Source organism: Accipiter gentilis, chromosome 22, assembly GCF_929443795.1.
Source record: "Accipiter gentilis chromosome 22, bAccGen1.1, whole genome shotgun sequence".
Lineage (NCBI taxonomy): Eukaryota > Metazoa > Chordata > Aves > Accipitriformes > Accipitridae > Astur > Astur gentilis.
This window is the reverse complement of record NC_064901.1, coordinates 26,159,449-26,183,798: the sequence shown is the minus strand read 5'-3', so window position 1 is coordinate 26,183,798 and position 24,350 is coordinate 26,159,449. Positions and strand designations below refer to the sequence as shown.

At 45.6% G+C, this 24,350-nt stretch overlaps 1 protein-coding gene across 2 annotated transcripts in view; it reads left to right on the top strand.

The window, feature by feature from the left end:
- PRR5L (proline rich 5 like) overlaps positions 1–15,527 on the top strand; it is a 43,728-nt gene extending 28,201 nt beyond the window's left edge. For both annotated transcript variants that reach the window (XM_049825975.1, XM_049825976.1), the window contains 5 exons: positions 263–320; positions 3,533–3,624; positions 6,981–7,121; positions 8,598–8,724; positions 12,500–15,527. In XM_049825975.1, coding sequence (XP_049681932.1) covers positions 263–320; positions 3,533–3,624; positions 6,981–7,121; positions 8,598–8,724; positions 12,500–12,882 — 801 coding nt within the window. In that variant the 3' untranslated portion in view covers positions 12,883–15,527. The remainder of the gene's footprint in view (positions 1–262; positions 321–3,532; positions 3,625–6,980; positions 7,122–8,597; positions 8,725–12,499) is intronic.
- Positions 15,528–24,350: the final 8,823 nt, after the last annotated feature.

The window sequence follows — 24,350 nt, the reverse complement described above, 5'->3', positions numbered from 1 at the left end:
CCCACTTCTGGCAGGTGTTTTAACTATCTGCGCTGTCTGTTGTGTTCTCATGTATGGCTGAACAAGACAGGGTTGATGAACGTGCAGCACTCACAGTGAGACCAGGTCTGGTGGCAGTGCTGGGAGAAAGTGCTACGATTTGACTAATCTTTAGATGACTGCATGAAAAGTGGATAATGTCTGAAAAAAATTATTCTTCCATGTTCATTTAAAATGTCAGAAAAGGCAAAAATGCATGTCTCTCTCTCTTCTTTCTTGGCAGAACCAGCTCCTTGCGAAAGGCTTGCTGTTTATAGAGGAGAAGGTTAAGCTGTGTGAAGGCAAGTATAGTAAGAAACCCTTTCTGGAAGGGAGTTGTGCTTTGACGTTTGGTCAGACAAGATGATTTGCATATCTGGAAAGCATACAGCCCTTTCTGGTACTGCCACAACCTCTCAGGAGCCAGGTTGCGCTGCAGCCCTTGTGAGGCTTGAGGGATGGTGGGCTGTTTGAATAGCCACGTGGCTGCTACACTCCCACCAGCCATGGCTGCTTCATGAGAGCAGGAACATGAGTCTTGTGGCAGTTGAACCTGAGCTCAAAGCAGTTCTGGGCTTGACATGGATCCTGTTGCAAAACTGCTGAGAGCTGCCTTCTGCCTTTTATTTCTCAATGTGATTTGCAGCTCAATGTGAGCACGATTTTGGTTACTGTGTCATGCTTTTGAGAGCTGAACTAACAGGCTTTGTGTAAATTTAAAGAAAAAACAGTCACTTGGGTGGGAATGAAATCCGTCAGGAAACAATTTGATCACACATGAAGTTCTGTTCAAACCGCTGGGGTACAGATGCTTGCTACCGCAGAGCCCGTGGACGAAGGCCAGCGTGGAGCAGTGACTCTCAGTGTTGGGTGTGGGGGGAGTTACTCACATTTATTAACTGTTTGCTCAAGCAGGCTGAGCTGTCTAGAGCACGTGTCTTTTATTCAAAACTAGGCTGCTGTTTGATTTGACCCAGTTTTGTAGCCTGTAGGGAAGATCCCTTGCTAATCACCAGCCTGCTGTATCTGGGTCATTAAATGCCAATAGACACTTCCAATCTCGCGTTATTGTTGGTGCTGGATTCCTCCACACTGTTCTTCACCAAGTGACTTCACCTGGCCAGCAGGCTGTAGGACTCGGACCCCGAAGGAGCTGTGCAGTTGCCGGCCTCCTACTTGGTGTGTGCTTCTTTGGCACTGGCCTGGTAAAGGAGATAAAAAGGCAGACTCATGCATTTTTCCCCAACATGGGTACCTGCCCTGCCTCTGCCAGCTCTTCAGAACAAATTCTGCGCAGCTTATCATAGGTTTTGTTTTCTGTATTCATATAAAACTATGCCAATATCTGGTTTAGCATTATGAAAATTGAGTTCCAGCTCAATAAGCTGAGAGCTGCCTGGAGTAGTTTGCAGCTGTTGAAGTATTTTGAGTAGGATGAAGTTTCCCAGGCAGACAGCAAAGCCCTCTTCCTATGCCTTGTTTTTTTTGTCCCTAGTTGGAAGTGACACTGGAGCCACGTTGACCGTGCAGGCTGGCGTCTCTGCAGGAGATGACTCACGGACACCTTTCTTTCATAATGTGTCGGGTTGTTGCAGGTCTTGTGGTCACAGCAACAAGAACTTCTTGTACATGCTTCTCGGTTAGCTCTGTCTTCCTGGAAAATTTCTACTATCCCAGTACTCAGAGACAGAATAATGTTCTTGCTGGAGGGCATGGCAATGTTCTGCTGTGTCTGTTTTTCAAATCACAGCCTCTTATTTTAATGTGATTTTTCTTTATACAGTCCGTCAATCTTTTTCAATGCCTATAGGTTTTATGATTTCTTGAAGAAACAAACTATTCCCCCTTCCCCTTCAGAAGGGGAAGTGATCTATGACATTTCATTCTGGCTCCACACACCAAAGCACTGCAGTCCCGGGAAAGGAAGCAGAGGAGGGAAAAATTTAAACATTCAATTAGTCTGTTTCCTGTTGTCTTTTTCACTAACAGTTGGCAGTTTCTGGTAATGGGTAGCTGTTATGGGGGTGTCGGGTAGGTGCTTGTCTGCCTGCAGTTCCAGTTTTGAAGCCGGCGTTGTACCCGACACGGTGAAGCCTCCCTCTGAACCCTCTGGCGGTCGTTGGTGGGCTCTCTGCTCAAAAAGAAATGTCTGCAGGATCTGGTTCTGCTGGCTCTCTGCTTTCTGGCTGTGTCCTAAGCAGCACAAGCCATGGCCAAGCACAGTGAAAGCCCGTGGGGAAGTCTCCAGATGGGGAAAGCACTTCAGTAGACAGTGATAAGGCTCCTTTGAGTTGCAATTTTACATGTGTTCCAGTTCCTCATGTAGAGCCTCTAGTCCCCTGGAGGCTGAGCCTTCAAAGCTGTCTTGAGCAGGCATCTTCCATTACTGCTTCTTGAGCCTTGACTGCTTGCGAGCTCCAGCTGAGGCTCTGTGGAAGGTATTCTGAAAAATCCTTTTGTCAGAAACTTCTGTTATTAAACCTGGGTCTGTATCTGCACCTGAAATTTCCGGGGAATGGATCTAAAACTTGAAAAAACATTGTGAACCTTTGGCCTTTGGGATGGGGAAAAATCTAACAAGCTTAGAGGTTTTGGGCCCAACTGCTGAGGAACACACAGCTCTAAGTCAAGCCTGTGAGCATAATCTAAAATGTCTATTCGAACGATTATGTTCAGTAAAGCATTTTTTGTTAATAATAGCCTTTTGACCACAGTTGTGTTCCTGTTATGGGAATCACGAGTTGCGTAACTTAGTCCGCCTTCATTTTAAATACCCGCTTACATTTGGGGGGATGTTTGTTGGAGTCGGAGCCATGTGAAGGGTGGCCACAAGCGGATTTAATTGGGAAACCTTTGCAAGCACCACGCTTGAGAGGAGCGCAGCAGCTTTGTGGCTTGTCAGGGTCCTGATTGCTGTGTCCGTGCTTGGGAGTGGGGGGGTGCCAGAGGGGGCTTAGCTCTTGTAAATGGTCTCCCTGCCTCAGTTGCTGCAGAACAGTTGATGTTGGCCATGACCTGCTGGTTTTCCAATTCCGCTGCTAACGTGTGGCCGTGCTCCCGCGCCGGTTGAGCACCTTAACTGTGAGCTGTGACACTACACAATCCTTTGCCGTGGAGTTAAAAGCCTCTGGTTGAAGAGGGGCTTCTTGTTGGAATTGGTCCCGTGTTTTGCACAGAGCTGTCTTCTTTGCAGTATGCGACAGAGCAATTCATGGTCACAGCCTTGTGTCTCTGTCAGTTAAGGTGAAGCTTAGAATGATAGAATCATTTAGGTTGGAAAAGACCTTCAAGATCATAGAGTCCAACCATTAACCATGCCCACTAAACCATGTCGTGAAGTACCATGTCGACTAGCTTTCTTAGCTGAATGATGTCCTGTTTGGGGTGGAAACTTGTGAATATGAAGGGTGGGTTTGTATCTCTTTTCTGGGGACTTAGAGAGCAGCGGGAAAATTCAACTTGATTTTAGCATCCCTGTCACTAAAGCTCTTGCTCCCGATGTCTGTTTTCATAGGTGAGGATCGCATTGATGTCCTGTCTGAAATCTGGGATCACTATTTTACGGAGACTCTTCCTACACTCCAGGCAATATTCTACCCAGTCCAGGTAATCTTAATTATAATTCAGTCTTCAGCCAGGTGAGGCAATGTCACTGCAATGTCTGCTAAAAGCACATGGAAACTTCTCTTCTGTTCCAGCAGCACTGTTTGGCCAGTGGCTAAACAGGTCTCAAAATCTTTAAACTAAATCTGGGAGGAGGTAGAGTTTGCCCAAGTCAGCATTAACTGTGTAAGAAGGACTGCTAAAGTCTACTGGGCAGGCACAGTGTTTTGGGCTGAGTTTATTCCCATTTGTCTACCTTCTGTGCTTAGCTAAGCTTGAACACTGAAACTATTGGACTATACCTTGTCTAGACAAGCTCTGGGCCATTTTTATTTACAGTTCTCCCGTTTTTAAACTGTTGGGACTGTTGGTGCAGATGACAACACCAGCAACTTGTCTTTAGAGGGACAAATCTGAGGACTAGATCAGGAGAAAGTCTGTTTAACTAGTCCTAACTACTTTTGGAGGGCTTATGTCCCAGTTGTGCCTTTGGAAAATCCTCTGTTGGGTTTTTTGAAGCTTTAATAAGGGGACAAGTAAATCTATGGGTAGAGGATGAATGAACAACTTTATGTAAGACCTGTTGATATTGGGTGTTTTGGAAGCTGAGTATCCCATCAGAAGTGTCGAGCTGTATCATTTTTTAAGGTAGTTTTAGTCAGGCTTTCCATATGAGCAGTCTAATTACCTCCCCAGCCTATTTTGATCTTCTCTTCCATCAGAGAAAAAAAATAAATGTACCTCATGAGGAGACTGACATTCTTGGAAATGCAAGCCTCCTCCTCTTGACTTTTGCCTCTTCCACAGGACTTGCTTTCTAGAGCCTTTTAAATTTTTTTTCCTTTGTATTGTTTCAAAGGCAGCAGGTAAAGCTCAAAGGTTGCACTCTTCCTCTAATCCTGTTAAAGTTGGCCTTTCCTAAAAGAGAAAGGACTTCTGTAAAGACAGACACTAACCTTTCTACTGTGTTTATTTTTATTCTTTCCTTGCTGCAGATGCTTTAAGGTAGGTGTTTGGCAGGTAAAACTGCGCAATTAATTATAATATCCTCCCTTTCTCTCCTTTTGCAACTAATAGTCAGGAAGTGACCTAGTCTATTTAAGCAGGGGTTTGTCTGCACTGCAGCTGTCTGTGCACTGTGGAAACAGCTGAGCTAACTGTGTGTCATACCCACTGGTCCTAATAATTCTGCCACTTACCAGAAAAATCTGCTCCCCTGCTTTTAAATGTCTCTAATGAGAAACTGAACAAAAGTTACAGCACAGTGGGTGCAGCTTTTGGAAGTAACCTGGTGCTAGTGGTAAAAGTGTGACTATGGGATGTCGAGATTCTTTGAAAGCATAACTTTCTTACTGTATTTGTCTTGTCACAATATCTGAGTCACTCAAAAATATTTCATAGAAGCTGTGACATTAGGGAAGTATTGCCATTTTACAGATGAGGAACTGAAAGGTAACAGACTTGTATTTAAAGCCTTGCAGTCCCCTAAGTCCTACACAAATGTATGGATTTAAACCGCCTAAATGCATCCAAGAATTTGACTCTGAGTAAGCTGCTCTAGGCTACAACAGAGAGAGTTGCTGGTTCAGCAAGAAATAAGAAATTGCTCTTATCCCAGGCCAGTGCCCTAATAACAAGATTGGGCTCTTCCTACAAATAGGAACTGTATATACCTATTTATACAGTGTGTCACCACATGTGAAGACAGCTTACATAGCAAGTCTCTTTCACCAAGCCGCAGTTCCTCATGTGCTACCCTGGTAGATGGGAAAGTCAATTTGTTGGTGGTTCCCCATCCTTTGCTGCAAATGTCAACGTGATTATTTAGTTGGGCTCTTCTGTGATCCCAGCAACTGCCCATTCAGAATGAAAGTAAGTCAGCCAAATGTGTGAGCGTATGTTACCAAAGGTAGTAAGTAGAAATAACTTCCTATCTCGGCTAAGTTTAAACCCGAGGCTTGTAGCTGTTGCAGAAATATGACCTTTAAGCAGCCAAGTTGGTTAAATTGCTGTACAGAGGGAAACCATGTAAACAGGTCACTGGCTTTTGCATAGTTGCAGCTGTTGATGTAACTACTTGGTGTGGAAAAAGAATAGCAAATCTTGTTTTGTTTGGCACAGCAACATGTTTGCATTTTGAAATGGGGTATGAAGTTAATGGGACTAAACTTCATGATATAAATAAAAAGTGTGCAGCTGCTGAAATATAGTTCAGAGATATGTACCAGTCTTTTCTACACCTCCATGTTTCTAAAAACACAGTGATGATTTAAAACAGCAAAGTGCTTTTATTATGGCCAAGCTAACCTCCAGATTATTGGCTTTAATTCATAGTTACATATTGATGATGCTGTTAATTATGACATTAAACCCATTATGAATTAATGATTAACTGCTGGTAATTCCTTCCAACTAAATATTTGCCATGTTGAGTGTGTTATGGAGACCATAAAATAGTTCCCAAACAGACTGTGAGGCAGAGATTAACTTTCTGGGAAGAACAAGGGAAACTTCAGGCTGGAAAGTGCTGGGCAGGGCTGGGAGGAAAATTTCTGCTGTTAAGCTGCAGTGGGGCAAGAGAAAGTCGCGCAGACGTTAAGCATAGCAGAGGGAAAGGCAGTAACACCAGAATGCCAAATGGAGTCCAACTGTGTTTAGATATGCTGAGAAATATTACAACATATTCATCTGTTAAGCCTGCTCACTTGTGTTGTTGATGTAAAAAAGTAACTGGGAGGACACAGAGCGCCTTGTGGTGGAAATCAAAGCTGTTGCTTTTTAAATGGTATTTGGTACAAGCAGTCTCACTAGCTTCGCTCTAGCCTAAATTCTAAAATCCCTAATAAACTGAATTGTGGATTTTTGTCGTATCGGCAAGGTCTAAAGTACAAACATAGAGCAAAAAGAGGATCTAACACAGACCAGAGGTAGGCTTAGTTAAGGAATACTCTGTGCCAACCTCCTTCCCTACCAAACCTTCTCGGGTTTCTCAGCTCCAAGTGACAAAAGCATGAGCTGCGTCCATCCTGGGCTTTGGATGCTTGTAACCAAATTGGATGGCAGTTGGGTTTCATGAATACATAGCCTTTTGGTGAAATACAGGCTCATCTTTGGCTTCACTCCAAACCTAGTGGTGCTTCGGATGAGGTGTTACTCATTTCAGAATTTGTGTTGGACAGAGACTGAGAGGGAAGCAACCAAAGAGTATCATGAATCCTCAACCTGAGCAGCTGGGGGGTGCTTTGCCACAGCAGCAGTGGGCAGGATAGACCCTTTCTGTCCGTGTGCATACATGTGTTGGTGTGACGCTCACATGTCCCTTTACCAACTCTTGGATTTTGCCTTCTGTGTTTTTTAAGGGTCAGGAGTTGACTATCCGTCAGATTGCTCTTCTTGGCTTCAGAGACTTGGTCTTGCTAAAAGTAAAGTTGGAAGAAGTTCTTCCTCTGGTCCAGACAAAGCTCCCAGCTTCCATCGTCCAGATGTTGTTAATTCTTCAGGTGGGGACCCTCTGCTCTTCTTTGTCTGACTCTACTTGGGTATCTCGACCTCACGGAGCAAATATGATCCCTGGAAAGGAGAGTGGGGAGGGTAGAGGGTGTGTTGAAGGGGAGGTAATATCTGCTTATTTGGAAGTGGTAAATGTAGAAATGAGAGCTGAATTTTGAATGCCCTGAGCTTTCCTGGGAACGGGTAAGGATGTTGCTGTGAAAGGGCCGGGTTCTGCTCTTTGGTGTTCGTATTTTTCTTGGTACCTCTCTTCCCCAGCTAAGAACAGCCTCAGGACTCTTTTTTTCACATAAAGTTTCATCTCCCACCTTCTCTGAATGCCTCTTTGTGCCCTAGTTCTCCTGGTTTGTCAGCTTTGCAAGACAGGGCGAGTCTCCATCACAGCTGACTGTGGAATTTGAACGAGCTGTGGTTGCTGACTGCCCGACACGGCCCCTTGGCTGGCTGGGGTGCTGAGCAGTGCCCGTAAGAGAAGGAATACATTTTGGCAGCAGGCAACATGCTATACACCTTCCAAAGGCCTCTCCCAAGAGACCCAGACCTTTTGTGAGGGCTAACCTCTTTAGCAAGACCTCAAGAGAGCATTTTCCAAGTATGCCAAATACAGCCAAGTATACCAGCTGTTTTACCTTTTTATATCACCCAGCCTGACAGTCCTGCAAAATACCATATTACAGGTGGCTGTTGGCGTTCCTCTCACTTTTATTTCTTCTCCAATATACCTTATAATGAGTGCTGGGGTGTGAAACTTTCTGAAGTACAATCAAAATTGTGAAGTGGCTAAGCTGGTATTTCTGTATGAGTTCTCGCTGTTCTGATGTTCACGGTGACCCAGACTCTAATACCAGGAGATACGAAGGTGCTAGCTCAATTTCCCTGAAATATTTTAATAAAAGAATCTTGAGGGCAAAGAGGGTCTCAAAGCGACGTATTTGAGAAAGAAAAGCTTATCGAGGCTTTGCAGGAAGCCAAGTCTGAAAGGTTTCTGAAATTACTGTTAAATTGGTTAGTGTTATCTACCATCTTCACAGCTGTAAGCTGAACTACAGAGAGTACTTTTCTTGCAGTCCTGCCTAGGAAAAGAGCAGTGCTTTGCCCGAGGTGTGTTAAGGTTTTTCTACAAAGAGGCATTTCCTGGTAGAACTGCCCTGCTGTAATTATATTGCTGTAGTTACACTTGCCAATCCTCAGTGGGAGCATACTTTGTACCTTCCTATCCCTTGGTCAGATAAAAGACAGCTAGCTGCTCAATGTCCATAGGGTTATGGCTATGGCTTAAACAAGGAGGTTGAACTGAATGGGACCCAAACCTCCATTCGGGCTTATCAGCTGTGCTCCTCCAAATGGTCTGCCGATATGGTTGGGATATTCCAGTGCGGAGATATTTGACAGACCCCAGGCTTTACTCAAAAACCTTGCTCAGAACTATGTAAGGTTAATGCTGACTTTTTATGTTTGAATTTCAGAGTGTTCATGAGCCTACTGGCCCCAGTGAGGGGTACCTACAGCTGGAAGAACTGGTCAAGCAGGTGGTATCACCGTACTTGGGTTTGTGCGAGGATCACAGCTTCTCTGGTAGCACCTGCTTGCATGGTAAGACATGTGCATTGTACAGAAGCTCTTTTGGGGTACACAGGTCGTTAATGTGAGGCAGTGCAGTTCTGTGCTAGACAAGGAGGCAGTGCATGACTCCATGAGAGACAGAAAACAAGGGCTAAAACACTCTCAAGAAGGTCCTGATTAATATGTTTCTGAATGTCGATTTTTGTGTTGGGCTTTTTATTTTCCATCACCAAGTGAACTATGACTGCCCACCAGCACTGCACATGCACACATGTGCAAAGTCTCCCCTCTCGCTGGAGATTTTAAAACTCTGTGGTCCATGCCTGACGTACTGCACTCACCCTGGTGAGAGACTGTGCCTGGTCCTTTGCTGCCTACTCTCTGTCCCTGCTTCCTCGCTGGCTTTGGCTGGCTACATTCCCATGCTCGCTGCTGCATCAGCCAGCCTTTGCAAACAGCAAAACTGTTAGTGGCTCATTCTGAGGGATTACAGGGGTTTTTGCATGGAGTCTTCCTTCCATCCAAGGACTCTGTTTAAAAAAAAAAATAAAATTAAAAAAAAAAAAATCTGTGTTTAAATGTGGGTAGATGTGTCTAGGTGAGAGAACTGGCACTTCACTTCAGGAAGGGGATGCTTGTAGTGGAAAATTTCTCCACACATGATTCAGGAGCTCTGCTTACACATGTAACCAGCCAGAAGAGATTGGCTAACTAAGAAATGGGCGTAACGATACTGGTTTGATAGTCAAGAAGATTTAACTAGAACAAGTGAAGAAAGCTCCAGTTTCCCTCTGTTTTTATAAGCTTTACCCTTTGCTCTGATGCAAATTGTAGCAAGCTGGAGACACACAACCTGTCTTGTCCTACACCTTAGCAGCACAGGCCAAAAGACAATCTGTGCCTGTAACAAACTCACGGCATCACTTCAGGCAAATTATGGCTCAGGGTTTTTGTTCTTGTGGTTGTTGGGCAATTAAATATCTTTTATGCAAGTGAACATGGTGACATAGTTCAGCATTGATTTGCAGACCTGATCCTGAGGCTAAATCTAGACCATATTCCCTGTAAAAGTTGAGCTTTGGCAAATTTGATTGGTTTTATGTTTATGGACATCTTCATGCTGCTGGGATAGTTTGAAAGGTAGCTGCCTGACCTGTACTGAAGTTCCTAGCCATCCTGGATTGCTGCCAACTGAGCAAGGCATTAGTGTCATTAAAAAAAAAAAAATAATTAACACAAACTGGCCTTGTAAAGTTTATGTGCCTTAAAATCGTTGTATTTACTTTGATTTTAGCTGTCATTTGTTTGTGTGTATTTCCAAGGTGGCCTTTTGCCCCTGCTCCACCCTGTGCTGAGTGGAAAGAAAGAAAGAACTTGTGTTTGCATTGCATGACATTGACAGCCGAGCAGCACTTTTCTGCAAATAACCTTGGTATTTTCAAAGCGCTGCTGTCGTGGTGGTTTTTTTTTCTTTTTTTTTCTGTAACTGCCACTTCTAATCATCCTTCTTTCTCTTCCTCTCTTTCTCTTCCTCTCTCCCTCTTTGTCACCTTTTTTGCCTTCTCAGAACCAGTTTCTTCTCTCACTGGGCAGTCTGTAATGATGATGAAGCCCAGTAGGTTCTCTGTAGTAGGTTTTTGGAAACGCACTGTTGGGCTTTGAGTATGTTTGCATTCTCAATGGATGCTGTGGAGGCCAAACTGCCCTCTGGACTGGAGCCTTCAAGATAAATGAGTGTTGAGAAATGTGACTGAAGGTGTCCGATCACAGCTGTGAATACACATAATGCTTCAGCCTGCAAGGCTGCTGTATGTTAAACTTTAAAGTGAGATTTAAAGTGAGAGGAATGCAGCAGGGATAGGTGTGAGGGGACAGGACAGCTCACAGGGGGGATTTGTAGTGGGCAGCGTCCCTACCTGCTCTTCTCTTACCACCCTTCTTGCTTTGCCCATGTAAATTAGCCGTAACCTGCATTGTAAGGATGGACTATGCTGAAGGGATCCAGTCGTATAAGAAAGAGTTTTTAAATGTGGAATAGGGAAGAAGATAAAACATTCAACCTATTCCGCCCATGTATTAAACCTCACATCACTGCTGATTTGAGTTTGCTTGCAAAAAATCCCTTAAAAACTCCTCCCAGTTTATGTTCCTGGCCATAATGCACCAAAATAGAAATAATGTTTCTAGTTAAACTATGTATGACAAATCCCTTAAGAGACCATCTTTTGTGGCCAAGAAGGTAAAGGGGGAAAAGTAAAGTGATAAATGAATGTTCAGTGTTTAACCTAATTTTTACCTGATTCTCATTATAAAGGATTTTAATTCTGTTGCACAACAATAATCTGTGGATATTTTTCCTCAAAAGAGTGAGGTCCCAATGCCCTCCAACACTACAGCTTGCTGTGGCTTGAGCTGCAGATGACACCTAAAGAGTGTATTTACTCTAACTGGCCTCAAAAATTATTTGCACATACTCTTAAGCACAAAATGAATCATTTTGAATGAATATATTACTGACAGCAGTGAGGTGAAGTGTTGTCATAGCTTGGCTGCTGCCAGTGGTGGAGTTTTGGCTGCTCACCTGTTCCTCCCTGCAAGAATATAGAGTTTGTTTTCTGCTTTTCTTTCTGATGCAAGCTTCCAAAACTCTATTATAACCTTCAGTGACAAGTGCTTTGCTTTGCATTTTGTCACTCTCTCTCTTATGCTCTGCAGTGTTGGTGGAAGCATTTTATAAGGTATAAAGGCTTCTGACTTTATGAAATGAGACCCTGCGCTTCAAGGAAGCTGGTGAGAAACGGGGAGATGGGTAGGGAATAGCTTTATCAGCTGCTTCGGGGACAGATAGCCCACATGAGGTGTTTAATACCACATGGCAATGCTGCATGGCGGTGGAAGACAGCAGGTGAAAATAATACTGTCTGCTTCAACCTCCTGGGGGAGTGAATTACAGCGAGCCAAGGCACAAACTCAGCCCCCTGCTTTTCTTAAAGCTTTCAGTGTCAGAATTGAAATGGTGCTTCATGATACGGGGCTGGGGACTGCGCCTTGGGTTTGAGTTTTAAACCAGGTGTTTTTCCCCCTTAATGTTTTTGCCGGGCAGATGGCAGACCCTTCACCCGTGCTCCCCAAGTACTGTCTTCCTCTTCTGCGCCTTTCCCCCTGGGCTGTTGCGGGCTGTTGCTGTGCTCCGCGAGGTGTTCTCAGTGTCTAGCCCCCAAACCAGATGTGTTTTAAAGTGGATGGAATGTTCTTTTTTCCTTCATAATCTTTAAAAAAATACAGTGGCTTAATTAATGCTGGCAGAACCGCCTTTCCCTAGGCAGCTGGAGAGGTAGCGCAATGTAAGCATCAGGAATTTCATATTGACACCAGCTAAGAGCATCTCCTGAGAGACATTTTCCAGAGGAAGGGATGGCAACTCAGGTCCTCACTGAATGTTTCTTTGGGGACTCGTACCACTTCAGCGTCTCTGACTTCAGTGAACCTGGATGCGAGAGCTCCTACTCAGTCCTCACCTCCCTGGGTAAGAGAGGAGACCACCAAGATGCTGAAGAAAGTCCCTTTGCTGCGCTCCTTACTTTTTGGCTCACTTATCTCGCAGGCAGCAGCACTGTTGCCTTACAGCAGGATGGGAGGCATCTCCTAACTGTTCCTCCATAGGATGAACTAATGAGCACCTGACTGGTCCCCAGTGCTAAAGAGGTGGGATGCTCTGCAGCTGCACACTGAGGCCAGCCTAACAGTTTGGGCGATGCTTTGCCTGTGCCCTACTGACCGTTCCTGCTTCCTTTTTCTCTTCCAGAGAGACGGTACTCCAGATCCCGTCCCAAGACCGGTGGACTGAATTATTCATCTCATGCGGTGACGAGCCGGCAGCCCAGCGAGATGGCCCTGACCCCACTGACAGAGCAGGAGGGTGAGGCTTACCTGGAGAAATGTGGTAGCATCCGTCGGCACACCGTTGCCAACGCTCACTCGGATATCCAGCTCCTGGCGATGGCCTCCATGATGCACACAGGGATGGTGATTGAGGAGTCGGACAGTACTGACAAATGCCTCCTCCTGCAGCCCAGTTTTAGCCACAGGCAGTGCTCCAGTGAGCCCAGTATTGCCGATGGGCCAGAGGGAGTCATGGTGGCAGGTAGGCAGGACCCTGCAGAGCTGAACTGCACATCAGTCAGCTAGAAGTCTCGCCGAGAGGAGAACTGCATGCGCTAAGCTGAACAAAGCGTTGTGTCTTCCACGCCGGGGAAAAAAAGAGAAAAATTCGAGTTTTGCTTGTGTCATTGAAATGGCCTTGAGGGATCTTATGTCACTTTGGGAATGCTCTCTAGATTTGTTTTTCTTGCCTGTCTGCGATCACTGTTGATGGAGGTACCAGGCTGCTCCCAAATGAGCACTGAGGGCTGCAAAGGTTTTGCTGTTGAACAGCGCAGTCTGCCTTCTGTGAGCTTTCTGCCGCTACCAGTCCAAACCCTTTGGCCTCAGGTTTCCTTCTGTTTCTTTGGCGTGATACAAATTAGCCTCTTTCTGCTTTTCTCCCTCTTTCCCAGCTTTGTGCTGCTTGTTTGCTCTTTGTTCCTGCAGCAGAGAGCTTTGAACTAAATGTTCGCTTTGCTTCTGGTGCTAGGGTAGTGATGGCCGAGGACTGCAGTTTTCTCTTTTAAAGTTGAGCTCAGGGATGAAACCATTTGCATCGTGCGGAACGATCTGCTTAGGTGGCTTGTGAGAGAAGGAGATCCTTCACTTTGCCTCCCATGGGCATGGATGAAAAGTCCAAATCTGAACAAATCAGCCCCCTTTTTTCCCCAGACCTGAAGAGAACTGAGCATACGTGGGGAGTCCCAGTTGAGTACTTCATATGTACTTCATTTGGTTCCAGTCATATCATTGGAGGTAGTGGTGTAAACTGGGTACAAAGGAGGGGTGGGTGTGTAAATTGGGGGTAAAATATAATCCTGAGCATCCCGGCCTTTGGCATCAACTTGCTCTCAAAATTTCGGTGGTCGTAGGGCTACAATGAAAGGAGACATCTAAATGGATTCCTTTTGGAAGGAGACACTGGGCAGAGTCTGCACTTGTGCGGGACACATAAAAGTGCTTCTGAGCGCTGGGCCATCATGATTCCAGATCAGAAGGTGACAAACAGGATTTCACCCTTGGGCTGCTCTGGTACTTTTAGCACTTGCAGATTTCATGAGGCCAAAGGTAACCAGCAGGGTGTAGAAAGGAGTCCTGTCTCGGTCGTGTATTCGTGAAGTGCTCCTGACCTCCAGTGGTATCTGACTTAGTGCAGTGTTGCTTTTAAGATAAAGCGAGGGCTCTTTGCAGTCTTTGTTTTTGGTTTTATTTTGAAGATTAGGAGCGGGTCCAGTTTGCAAGCGCCTGTGTCAGGCACTGCAGTCCGCAGTGTCTGCTTTGTAGCATCACTTGGTACTCAAATGCTGCTTCTATGGGAACAGAACCAATCTGTTCGAACAGTCCCCTGGGATACTCTGCTGATGTCTTGCTAAGCAGATTTGCAAGTGTAATTACAGGCTTAGAGGTGAACTGAAATGCTGCCTTAAATGTCAAATCCCATTAAAAATAAGGATGTAACACCACTGCCACTCGAGTCTAGTCCCTATGGTTACTGACTGTAAATAAATGTGTCTTGACAAGGAAACAGAAGGTTAGGATGGCCCTTCAGGATGTTTTTTGCATGCTATGACATTAACTGCAGAATTTGCCCTGCTTCTGTTGGGCATTAAGCATCTTCTGCTCCACTGGCTGCACTGAAAGTACAGCTCTGGCCTGTCAGGATTTGGCCTTAGCCTGTGCAGCAAAAAGAAAGCAGATTATTATTTGGTAACAAAGCGTCAGCAATACCAGTAATGAGCACAAGTCACACTGCCTTTGCAAACGAGGGTGTTGCTTTGTCTCCTGGTGTTTGCAAATGTTGAAAGAGATACTTGAAAGGCCCTGCTTTTTCTTGCAGTCACCTAAGGCACCCTAGCTGTTGGCCTTTGTGGAAATGCCAAGTGCTTTGATCACCAGCTGTGCTTACGTGTTGAAGAACAGAGACTTAGTTGTGCTGGCTGCCTCCTCCTCGGAGCACGCACGGTCCAGTGGAGGCCGGGAAGATGTGGCTTTAAGCAGTCTTCCCTTCAGTTGGATTCTAGGACAAATTGCCCTCCTAGTCATAAATTGGACTGACCAGGCCAACTTATTTGTTGTCGTCTGCCCCAGGGTGGCCATGGGTAGAGCTTCGGGACCTCTGTGGTGGCAGCTAAACCTAGTAGACTGTGCTGGTGTCACCTTGGAATGGTCCCTCCAGCATGGGGCAGGTGATGGCATCCTGCTCAAGAAGAAGTTTTTTGGCCCCTTGCAGTGATTTAAAGGCTTCTCTTAGTCACAGTGGTGTATGTGGGGAAGCCATCACCCTGCAGCATTTCAGTTCGCTCTTATGAATGCTTTTCTTCCTTCTATTTCTTCTCCAACACATTTGTCTTCTGTAAATATCCAAACCATTTGAATTAGTGAGCAGCGCCCTCTTTTATGGTGAAAATTAGAATGATTTATTTATTTCCTGATACATTCTTGGATCATCTCTAGGGCTAATAGGAATCCGGTCCTGGTTTTAACTTGAATTTCTTTTGTTTTACATGTATGTATAATTTGAATTATTTTGATTTTGTGTCTGTTACTTTGCAAAAATTTGCACCAAGCCACTCTGAATCATGCACTTCCCCAGTTGTTTTGGTTCTTAGGGAGAATTAAAGCTGGTGGCTTTACTTTTTAACCTGAAGTAAACAAAACTCGTTCTGTAAACCACACTGAGCCTCTGGGTTGTGAGCGCCACTTTTACAGGCATGTGAGATGCACAAGCCCCTGCAAGCCCATACCTTATACGGGCAGACTGGGGGGAAACTGGAAGTGGTCGGAAAGCCGTGCCTTGCCCTCCGAAGGGCTGTGGAGGCAGACGTGGCGGGCAGCACCAAGGGGCTGCTCTCCACTGAGGGTGAGCTCAGCCTCCACCGGCTCAGTCCCCTGGACGTGAAGAGCAAAGACCCTGTCCATGGGCCAGAGCCACGGCGTGAGAAACGCTTGCATTTTGGATCTGGGGTTCTGGTCTGGGGTCACGCTTCTTCGCCGCTCACTGTGTCACACAGCCACGACAGGGCACGGGGCAGGTCTTTTCTACCCTCACGGTCACCCGCTTGAGAAAACCTCCTGGAAGAGCTGTCAGAATGTGAAGAAGGGATTTATCTCGCCACCTCCCAAAGTCTGTCTGTTACCTTCTAACTGGATAATGGCCTAGATTGAGTCCCTTCTCATCACACCAAATCTGTCTTTTTACTCTGCTCCTCTTCTTAAGGTAAGTGATTTATTCTCCGTGTTCGTACAGTTCCGTCACAAACTTACTGAGGGGACCTTAGCAGAAACCTATTCATAGTACAACTGGCCTTTTTCCTGATATCCCCCGCAGGCAAGCAGCATGTTTTTATTGCCAGCGAGCAGAGCTTCTTCAGTCCCCAGCTGGGTAAGCAGCAACCTGGTTTATTTTTTGGGTTTTTTTCTATCTGAAGAAATGCAGTAGATCTTGGTGCTGGTGGTGGTGGCAGCAAGGGGAGCGCTGCAGGGTTTGGATTGTCACTAAGGTAGACTATTGCCCTTTCTTTTTAGGTCCAAATGGCAATGGGTTCCCCTGGAAGGAACGGTCTTTTGATGCTTACAACCCTGAGTCAACAGACTGAAAAAGCTTGGCTTTTACAGGCAGCCTGGGTGTCCCAGAGAGCAGAAACTGAGTGTCTAATGAGGGACAAATTGTGGTGTTTATGGTGTACGTGCTTCTGTGAACTGCTTCATTCTGCTGTAGACCCAGAGTAGCTGGTTTCCCTAACTGGATTCCCTGTGCCTTCCCAACCTAGCTCCTTCCCCATAACCACAGCAGGGCTCCTGGGCCAGGCACATACCTCGTAATTGCGTGTGGGAGGTTTCCAGCGAAAGAAAGGGGAGTTGAGCCGTGCAGAAACTCGGCCCAAGTCGACGATACTGACTTGCGCTGAGTTGCCGGAGCCAGAATTGCAAGTTCTGTGTTAAGAGCAAAAGATGCTGCCTGGGCAGAGGGCTGCAGGCAGGGCCCTGCCGTGACACTCCCGCTCATACTCGCACCCTCTGTGGGTCTTTCTCACACTTAGGAAAGGCTGAAGAAGGGTGATTTTTAAGTATTGGTGCTGTACAAGTTAAAGTGAGCTCCTTTCCACAGCTCCGCGAAATCTCTCGTGGCGTTTGGTGGGTGGCACATCTTCGGTGGGCTGCGGAGGCAGCTGGGAGAGCATCTTCTCCCGCTAACCTGCCCTTTGCGGTAAACCACCACCTCCTGAAAGAAATGTGTGCCTTCTGTTGAGCCACGAATCGGGTGTGGAAACTCCAGAAAGAGGTGGGGAGCCAGGCTGTCTCCCCAGCTGTCCTCTTCCCTGCGTGGGATGGGTCTTCCCACACAGGGCAGCCTGCTGGCAAAGCTCAGGAAAGCGGGCGAGAAAACAAGGCTGAGCCTGGCATGGATGCCCCACGGTGCCCAGGGAGTTTCCCAGGGGGATGCGAGTCAGAAATTCAGCCCACAGTCGGCTTGTTTCTTGCTCGCAAACACTCCAGCTCTGTGGGAAAGTTGCCACAAATTTTCCTTGTAATTCAACATGGGAAGAGCGTGGCTATTATTTGGTATCAACGTGGGAAGAGTGTGGCTAGTACTTGGTATCAGCCTGAGCAAAGAGGAGATAATTAGTCATCCCCATTCATTCACAACATATTCCAACGTGGAAGGCAGATCTGGCAGCACGACAACAGCTTAAATGGGATTTTGTTACTTAGGTGCCCATTTGGGGAGTGCTTACTGTCCCCCTTGCTATCCCAACAGCTCCCGGTGAGGGCACCAAGCACTTAACTAAATAAACAAAAGCTTCAAAACAGAATGCCAGCTTTTAAAGCAGCTCAGCAGCAATGGAACAGCATGTTCTCGTTAATATGGTGCTCAAAATTTCATGTGGTAAAACAGCTGCCACTTTCACCTGTGAATTGGTTGCCCTTCATCCATTACTTGCACCTGAAGATACCTTGAGTACCCCTGTTAGTTATATCCAACCAGTATTCCCACCTGGGAGAGCAAGTGCTGTATAGTTGTGCCAGTTCACGTCTCCCCCATGTGTGAGTTATCCCTTCCAGGGAACGAATCCTGCCCCAAGCACTTCTACAGGTCGAGTGAGAGCTGCCCTAAGAGAATGTTTAGGAGAGGGCAATGAAGAAGAAATACATGCAGGTAAAGGAAATGGCTGACTGTCTTTTCCCAGATAATTGGTGTAACAGAAGGTGGCGTAGAGGCTTAATTATAGTTTGGTCACCAGATTTTTCAATGAGCAAAAGGAAAGCAAACTCCTTAAAACCCCACCCCAAAATACAATGGCTTGAAGGGTTTCACCTACCCTAAATTCTTACCATAGTACAGAGCAGCTTTGCAGTAACTATAAATTGCAGTGATAGTGAGGGAGTCGCTGTTTGAAGTGTCTGTCATTAGGCTTCAGAGCTAACTCCCACTTATGCCAAGTGCTCATTTGTAATTCGTGTGTCAAAATTATTATCAACTGTGCAGTAACAACCTCTGTTACATTGGAAAGTAGATTGGAGTCACAGAATCGTTTTTTCTGATCTTGAAATTTATGAACACAGCTACATTGACTCATACCCAGGAGTTCTCTGCAGTTGCTATCATCACTGAAAATTATTATTTCTCTTTTTTTTTTTTTATAACCTGAAATCATGAGTTCTGTGAGAATTGCTTGGGCTCCTCAAAGAGCAGACACGCCAGTTAAGAGATGCTCAGGGTTCAAGTCAGTACTGCACCAGGACTACCTGGAAAGTATCAGCATTTATATATATTAAATGTCAGCAAGAAACCACAGAATCTGTGCCATATATCACCTACCCTGTAGGCCTCTTAGCCTGATTTACACCCATAATTGGTAAGCAAGCCCTCTTTTCCACTGGGTTTTTTTACTCCCTGCTAAACGCTTGTCGATTAACATATATCAGTGGTTCTTGGAGCAGAAACAAGAAGTCGTCCCTTGTCTCCTGCGTATCTATCTCTAACGGACAGCTTCACTATTACAAGTACTAAACCTGCTGTCTTTCTTTGGGCTCATCTCAGGCCAATGAATTATCATTTATTTGCTGTGTGGTTGGATGTAAGAGATGAGAGGGTGGGAGGGGACTGACGGTACGTTTGAAAAGTCCCCCTTAAGTGGTATATGCACTATATTTACAAGAAACACCCTGCCCTAATCTTTTTTTTTTTCCTTTGGTGGGGATGGGAGGGGAGCTCCGATTTGGGACTTTGAATCTCAGGGATTCAGAATGACTCTTGTTCTCAAGTTTGAGTGAGTGCTGGAGAAGGGAGAGAGGAGGGGATTTCTTGTGATTTTTCCCCATCCTCAGTGTTGTTTTTTTCTCAGAAGAAAGTGGGCAGCCATTACATGCTGAGCATCACTGCATTTGGTAGTGCAGATGGAGCTCCTCTGAGCTCCTCTGTTCAGCCTGGTGCTGGATATCATCAGTCTTTCTTCTGGCTCTTCAACGTTAGACGCCTTTCTTCCCCGAAAGCCCAGCAGCAGACTGGCGGCATGCTGCCCACCGCAACCACAGTCCTGCTTAAAAGCGGTGGCTCATCCTTAACGGCACTGCGGCAAAAAGCAGCCGCCACCGTCTTGTCATTCCCCTGTCAAAGAGTGTGTCCCCTTGTCCAAAGAGTTCGTCGTCCCTCCGACAAATTCTCATGATGAGCTGATGGACCTGCAGAGGCAGGGATGCCTTCAGAGGGCAGCACCAGGCCCCTGCCCACATCTCCTCTCACTTGGCACTGGTTATGAAGGCTCGGCTCTTTTTATAAAATAAGCGAGGGTGCATTCAGCAGCAGGTCCTCTTATCCGTAGGGGCTGTGGAGAGGCAAGCGGAGCAGGATTAGGCCTTTGAGGGAGTGGATATTCACTTTGCAGATGTGTTCTTCCTGCATTGCTTATTTAGGGTCGCCCTTAGCGGGGGAGTCTCAAATGGGCTTTGGGAAGTCTTGGAGGAAAGCAAACTTGTTCTTTGTCGCTTGCCCTGTCTTTTACCTGTCTGCAAACCAGCCCACCCTTCCTCTCGGGACAGCCAGCATCCCTCACCGGGGGGTGCATTGGCACACTGCGGTGCATCTAGCTCGGGAGCTGCGCCCAGAGATACAGAGTGGCTCTGAAAGTGGGTAAGTTAATTTTGTTAATAATGCTGGAGAGGGTGTACAGGGTATTGCTGCAGAAAACGTGTTTTTGGGAGGAGGAGGGCAGAACCCCTGGGCCAAGCTGGAAAGGGGTCCAGGTGCTCAGCACCCCAAAACCAGCCTCGGGCACTGCTCGTGGTGAAAGCAGGGTGTGCACGCAGGAGATGAAGCTTTTGGGTTCGTGGTAGCCGTGCCCATACTCCGATATCCCTGCAACCCGTCTTCTATCCGCCACCTTCCTGAGACTACTACTAGGTATATAGTACAGGTAATAGTATAGGTAACTTGCTGAAGTTGATAAAGCCACATTTACTTCAATATTGCAGATCTGCTCTATCCAGCAAAGCGTCTGTTAATGTAACCGGTGGAAACCAAAGAACAGAAGTGCATGGCTGCCCCGCAGGGCTCGCTGCCAGCGTGCAAAGTTTCTCCAGCTGCAGGGGTGTGTGAAGTCCAAAGTGGAAAACCTAAGCCGGTCCAGTTCTTTTGGGTGTGCCTTTAAATTGTGAGAAATCATGGGTCTCAAATGCTACCGGCGGGCCCTGCAATCGCCCCTTTGTAAAACATACAATTGCGTCAAAATGCTGGCTGAAATGTGGCTTCTGTAGCATCAAAGCGGGCTTGCATCTAACAAACAGGCAGGGCAGCCTTTAGTGAAGGGGTAAGTCACCTGTGGAAGTGGGACTGATGTCATCCTGCCATTAATGCTGGAATTTTCTTTTGCTTCAGACACAGATAATAGCAAAAACTGCCAGCCGTGTTAGCAAGCCGCCTGTGAGAGAAACACTATTAAAGCCTTGGGTGGTGGACGTCAATCATTTAGGTCACGGGACAACAGGGGACTCTGTTATGTGGAAAAACTATCCGTTGGCCTTTCAGGGGTTCAGCATGCAGCTGGATGCAAGTTTATCTCATCTCGTGACCTCGAAGGGAAGCAAGTAAATAGGACGGTTAAATGAACTGTAACGGATCAGCTTGCATATCTGAAGGACAATCAATAGACTGTAACAACAGGCATAGATAGCTCTAAGGGTTGAAGGTCACACTGCAAAGGGAAAAAAACCTGTTCCTATCTTGCTTTGTACCAGAATTGCTTGTCCAGAGACATTCCTTTCTGTGCTCCTTACCATCACGCAGTAGTGGTGTTGGGGTCCTGGTCTGAGAAACGGTGTCTGGGAAACTGGACAAGCAAATGAATTGGCAAAAAGCCATCAACTGAAAGTCTGGGTGAATAAACATCCCCCCCTGCCTGAGACGCAGATTTGGTGGGTACAGGGAGATCAAAGGATAGGGGGAAGGCTGGATTTTGTACATGTTTATGTTGCCGCGTGCTCTGAGATTAACAACGTAGGTGTGAAGGTGCATCCACGTTGCCCTTCTGATGGATCAAAAGTGATGAGAACAAAGCCTGAGTTCGTGGCTTTTCTTTTCCAGACCAAAACAACACTACTTGTTGAAAGAGGTGGGGAGGAAACGTGTGGCTTTGTCTGTGGAAAGCCTTGACTCAGTAAAGAAATTCTGCCAAGACAAAAAAAAGTCTCTCTGCTGGGTGCCAGCTCAGGGAAGAGGTAGGAAAAGCAGCGCGAGAAGAAAGCCTGGCCCACGGCGTTGAAAATAGAGAGTTGTTATGATGGGACCCAAACAGCAAAAGGCTGAGACCAAATTAAAAAACTCCATGCATCAGACCTTACGTGGAGTTTGAGGCCTAAATGGAAAGGAAAATCATCTTTTTGGGCTATTAAGAGAGGCTATTAAGTGAACTTTCAACAAATTAAGCAAGGATCAAACCCTCTCAATTTTGGAAATGACTTGCAAGAAAAGGATCTCTTAAGACGGCGAAGTTTTAGGTGTTCTTATATTAGGCTTGCGTAAATAGTCCTCCAAAGAGAGAGATGTTCAGTATGAATTACAGTGGTCAAGAAGCACTGAGGGCAGGACATCTTAATGGTAATGTGCTTTGGAAGACTACAGCCATACATTTGTTTGAAAATAATGCTCCCCCCTGCAAAAAAAAAAAAAAAAAAAAAAGAATAGAAGCACTGATGATTCTCTCAGAAGCAGCCATGCTTTCTGCGTGAACAACTGGACGAATGTTTAGTTTGTGCTTATAGTCTTGTGGGTTATGTCCTGTCTAATCCTGGAGAAAACCGTTCGTGAGCTGGGTGTCCTTGCCCTGTTACCAATAACTGTAGGTTGCAAGTGAACCCGAGGAGCTTGCTACACCGATGTGCAGGCCAGTATGCCTTCTTGCTGAAAAGACCTCAATGCTCTGACTTTTTGTTCACATTCATTGACTTTCAGGTGTTTAACTGAATTTTGTGATAGGAATCCTAGACCGCAATGGATGTAAAGGTACTAAGTACCCTGACAAAAGCTTTTCGTTGACTGAGCAAGAGGGTGAGGTCTGGCGTCCCGTGCCTGTGGGTCTCTCGTCCTTCTTCCATCCCCTGTGGTGGCCTCTTCAAAGGGCATCAGCCCCGCTTCGTGGGGTCTGCTGGTGCCCCGTTCAGCTGTATTTTCAAGGAGCAATAGGCCTTGACCACCAATCATGATTAAATTAAGAGAGAGAGTTGAGGTGCAGTACCTTTAACTGCATTTTGATGCTCACCCAGCTCTGTTATTGCAACAAGGTATGTTACCGCAGCTGTTAGAAATGAGTCAAAAGGGCTTACCCTTGCTTTTACCCTTGCTGATTTTGATAAGGACATGTGAAGGTGTTGGATGCACAGCTCTGGCTCAAAAGCAGTTGGACTGGACTGAGACTTTCCTCATTAGAGTTTATGATTTTTATTATTTTTTAGCTTTATATTTTGTATATTTATATATGATTTATTTATATTATACATTATATTTGTATATACTCAATACACTATAGCAATATTATTATATTACATACTTTTACTGTTTTAAATATGTATTTAATTTTTTTTGTTTATATTACGTACTTTTTATTTTTTTATTTAGTCTACTATCTTTATTATTACTTTATTATCCTTATCTGAGACTATTGCAGCTGGACTGAGAATATGTAAGAGTCAGAAATAGGCAGAGGTTAAAATATGGCTCCTTTGCATTCACACGCTGGCTTCCACTGCTGTCTGAAAGCAGTGTGCGAGGAACCAAGGAATCTGCCGTGGGCGTTCATCTCTGTCACGGTGTTCGGTGGTCTGACTTTCCCTTTCCCAACAGTACTGACTCACCTTTCAAGATCATTGTGCTATCTACCCTTATAAAGCCTAAACCCTTTCCATTTCCAGGGGATCCAAACCCACACTCTGTACCTGCCTTTTTTTTTTTTTTAAAGGTCCAGGTGCCATAGCTGAAGCAAAACAAAAAAAGCAGATCACTGGGTTAAATTTTAAATATTCATTCACTTTCTGATTTTTAACTAGAAGGATGAGGACAGGCACCTGCCTATAGAAAAGACTTTGTCATGAAGAAACCCAAGTGTTAGCCCAAGGAGCAAGTAACCAACACTGGTCTGCAGCAGAGGAGTCAGGGCTCTGCAGAAAACAATCTTCTTTGCAGATCAGGTGAGATAAGGTAAGGTTTGTCTTGTTGCTTCCCCCCTGCCACCCCCAGCTTGTTACTCATCAGCTGAATTTCATGGAAATCAGGGTCTGTCTGGGAGGGGTAAGAAACTGAAAACTCACATTTTTGGACAGTTCATTACAGGGTTTTTAGCAAGCTATTGCTTCTGCTTTTAATAAGCTGAGAGAATGTGGGAGGGTTTGTTTGTTTGTTTGTTTGTTTTAACAGAACTGTCACTACCCAGCTCCTAAAACACTGCTCTGTTACATGTTGGCCCCTTCATTGTTGAGTGGGGTAAGTCTCCTGGACAAAAGCCACCAGAAAACAGACATATAGAATCTATCGGCTAGGATCTTCAGGATGGGGAGTAGGCTGCAGCTAATAGGGAAATCATATTTCACAGTCTCCTCACACTATTTCAGAAATTTTCCTATTCTATCTGAGGAAAAAAACCCTCAACCAAACCCAGCCTTTCAGAGCTGTGAAACCCGAATGCTTGTTTCAGTGGAATGAAGGGCTTCAAAGAACGTGATCGCCAAAAGCCTAGACAGTGAAGCAGGGCTCCAGGCTTTGAGCAGAAAGAGTATCTTTATGATGCTATATCTGTCTTTATGTGCTCCTCCTCCATCATAAAATAGCAAGGTAAATTCATTTTTACAATGTCACGTATATTTTTTTGAAATCAGAAAACTGCAGTCTTTTAGGGGGGATGAGAAGTGGCAATAGTAACAGTTCTGCTTGGAAAAAAATACAAGTGAGGGTGAACGCAAGCTGTGACTACTGCTACAGAATCTCTTTCTGCTTCCTTGCAGGCAAGAGGAAATGAAAAAAGAAT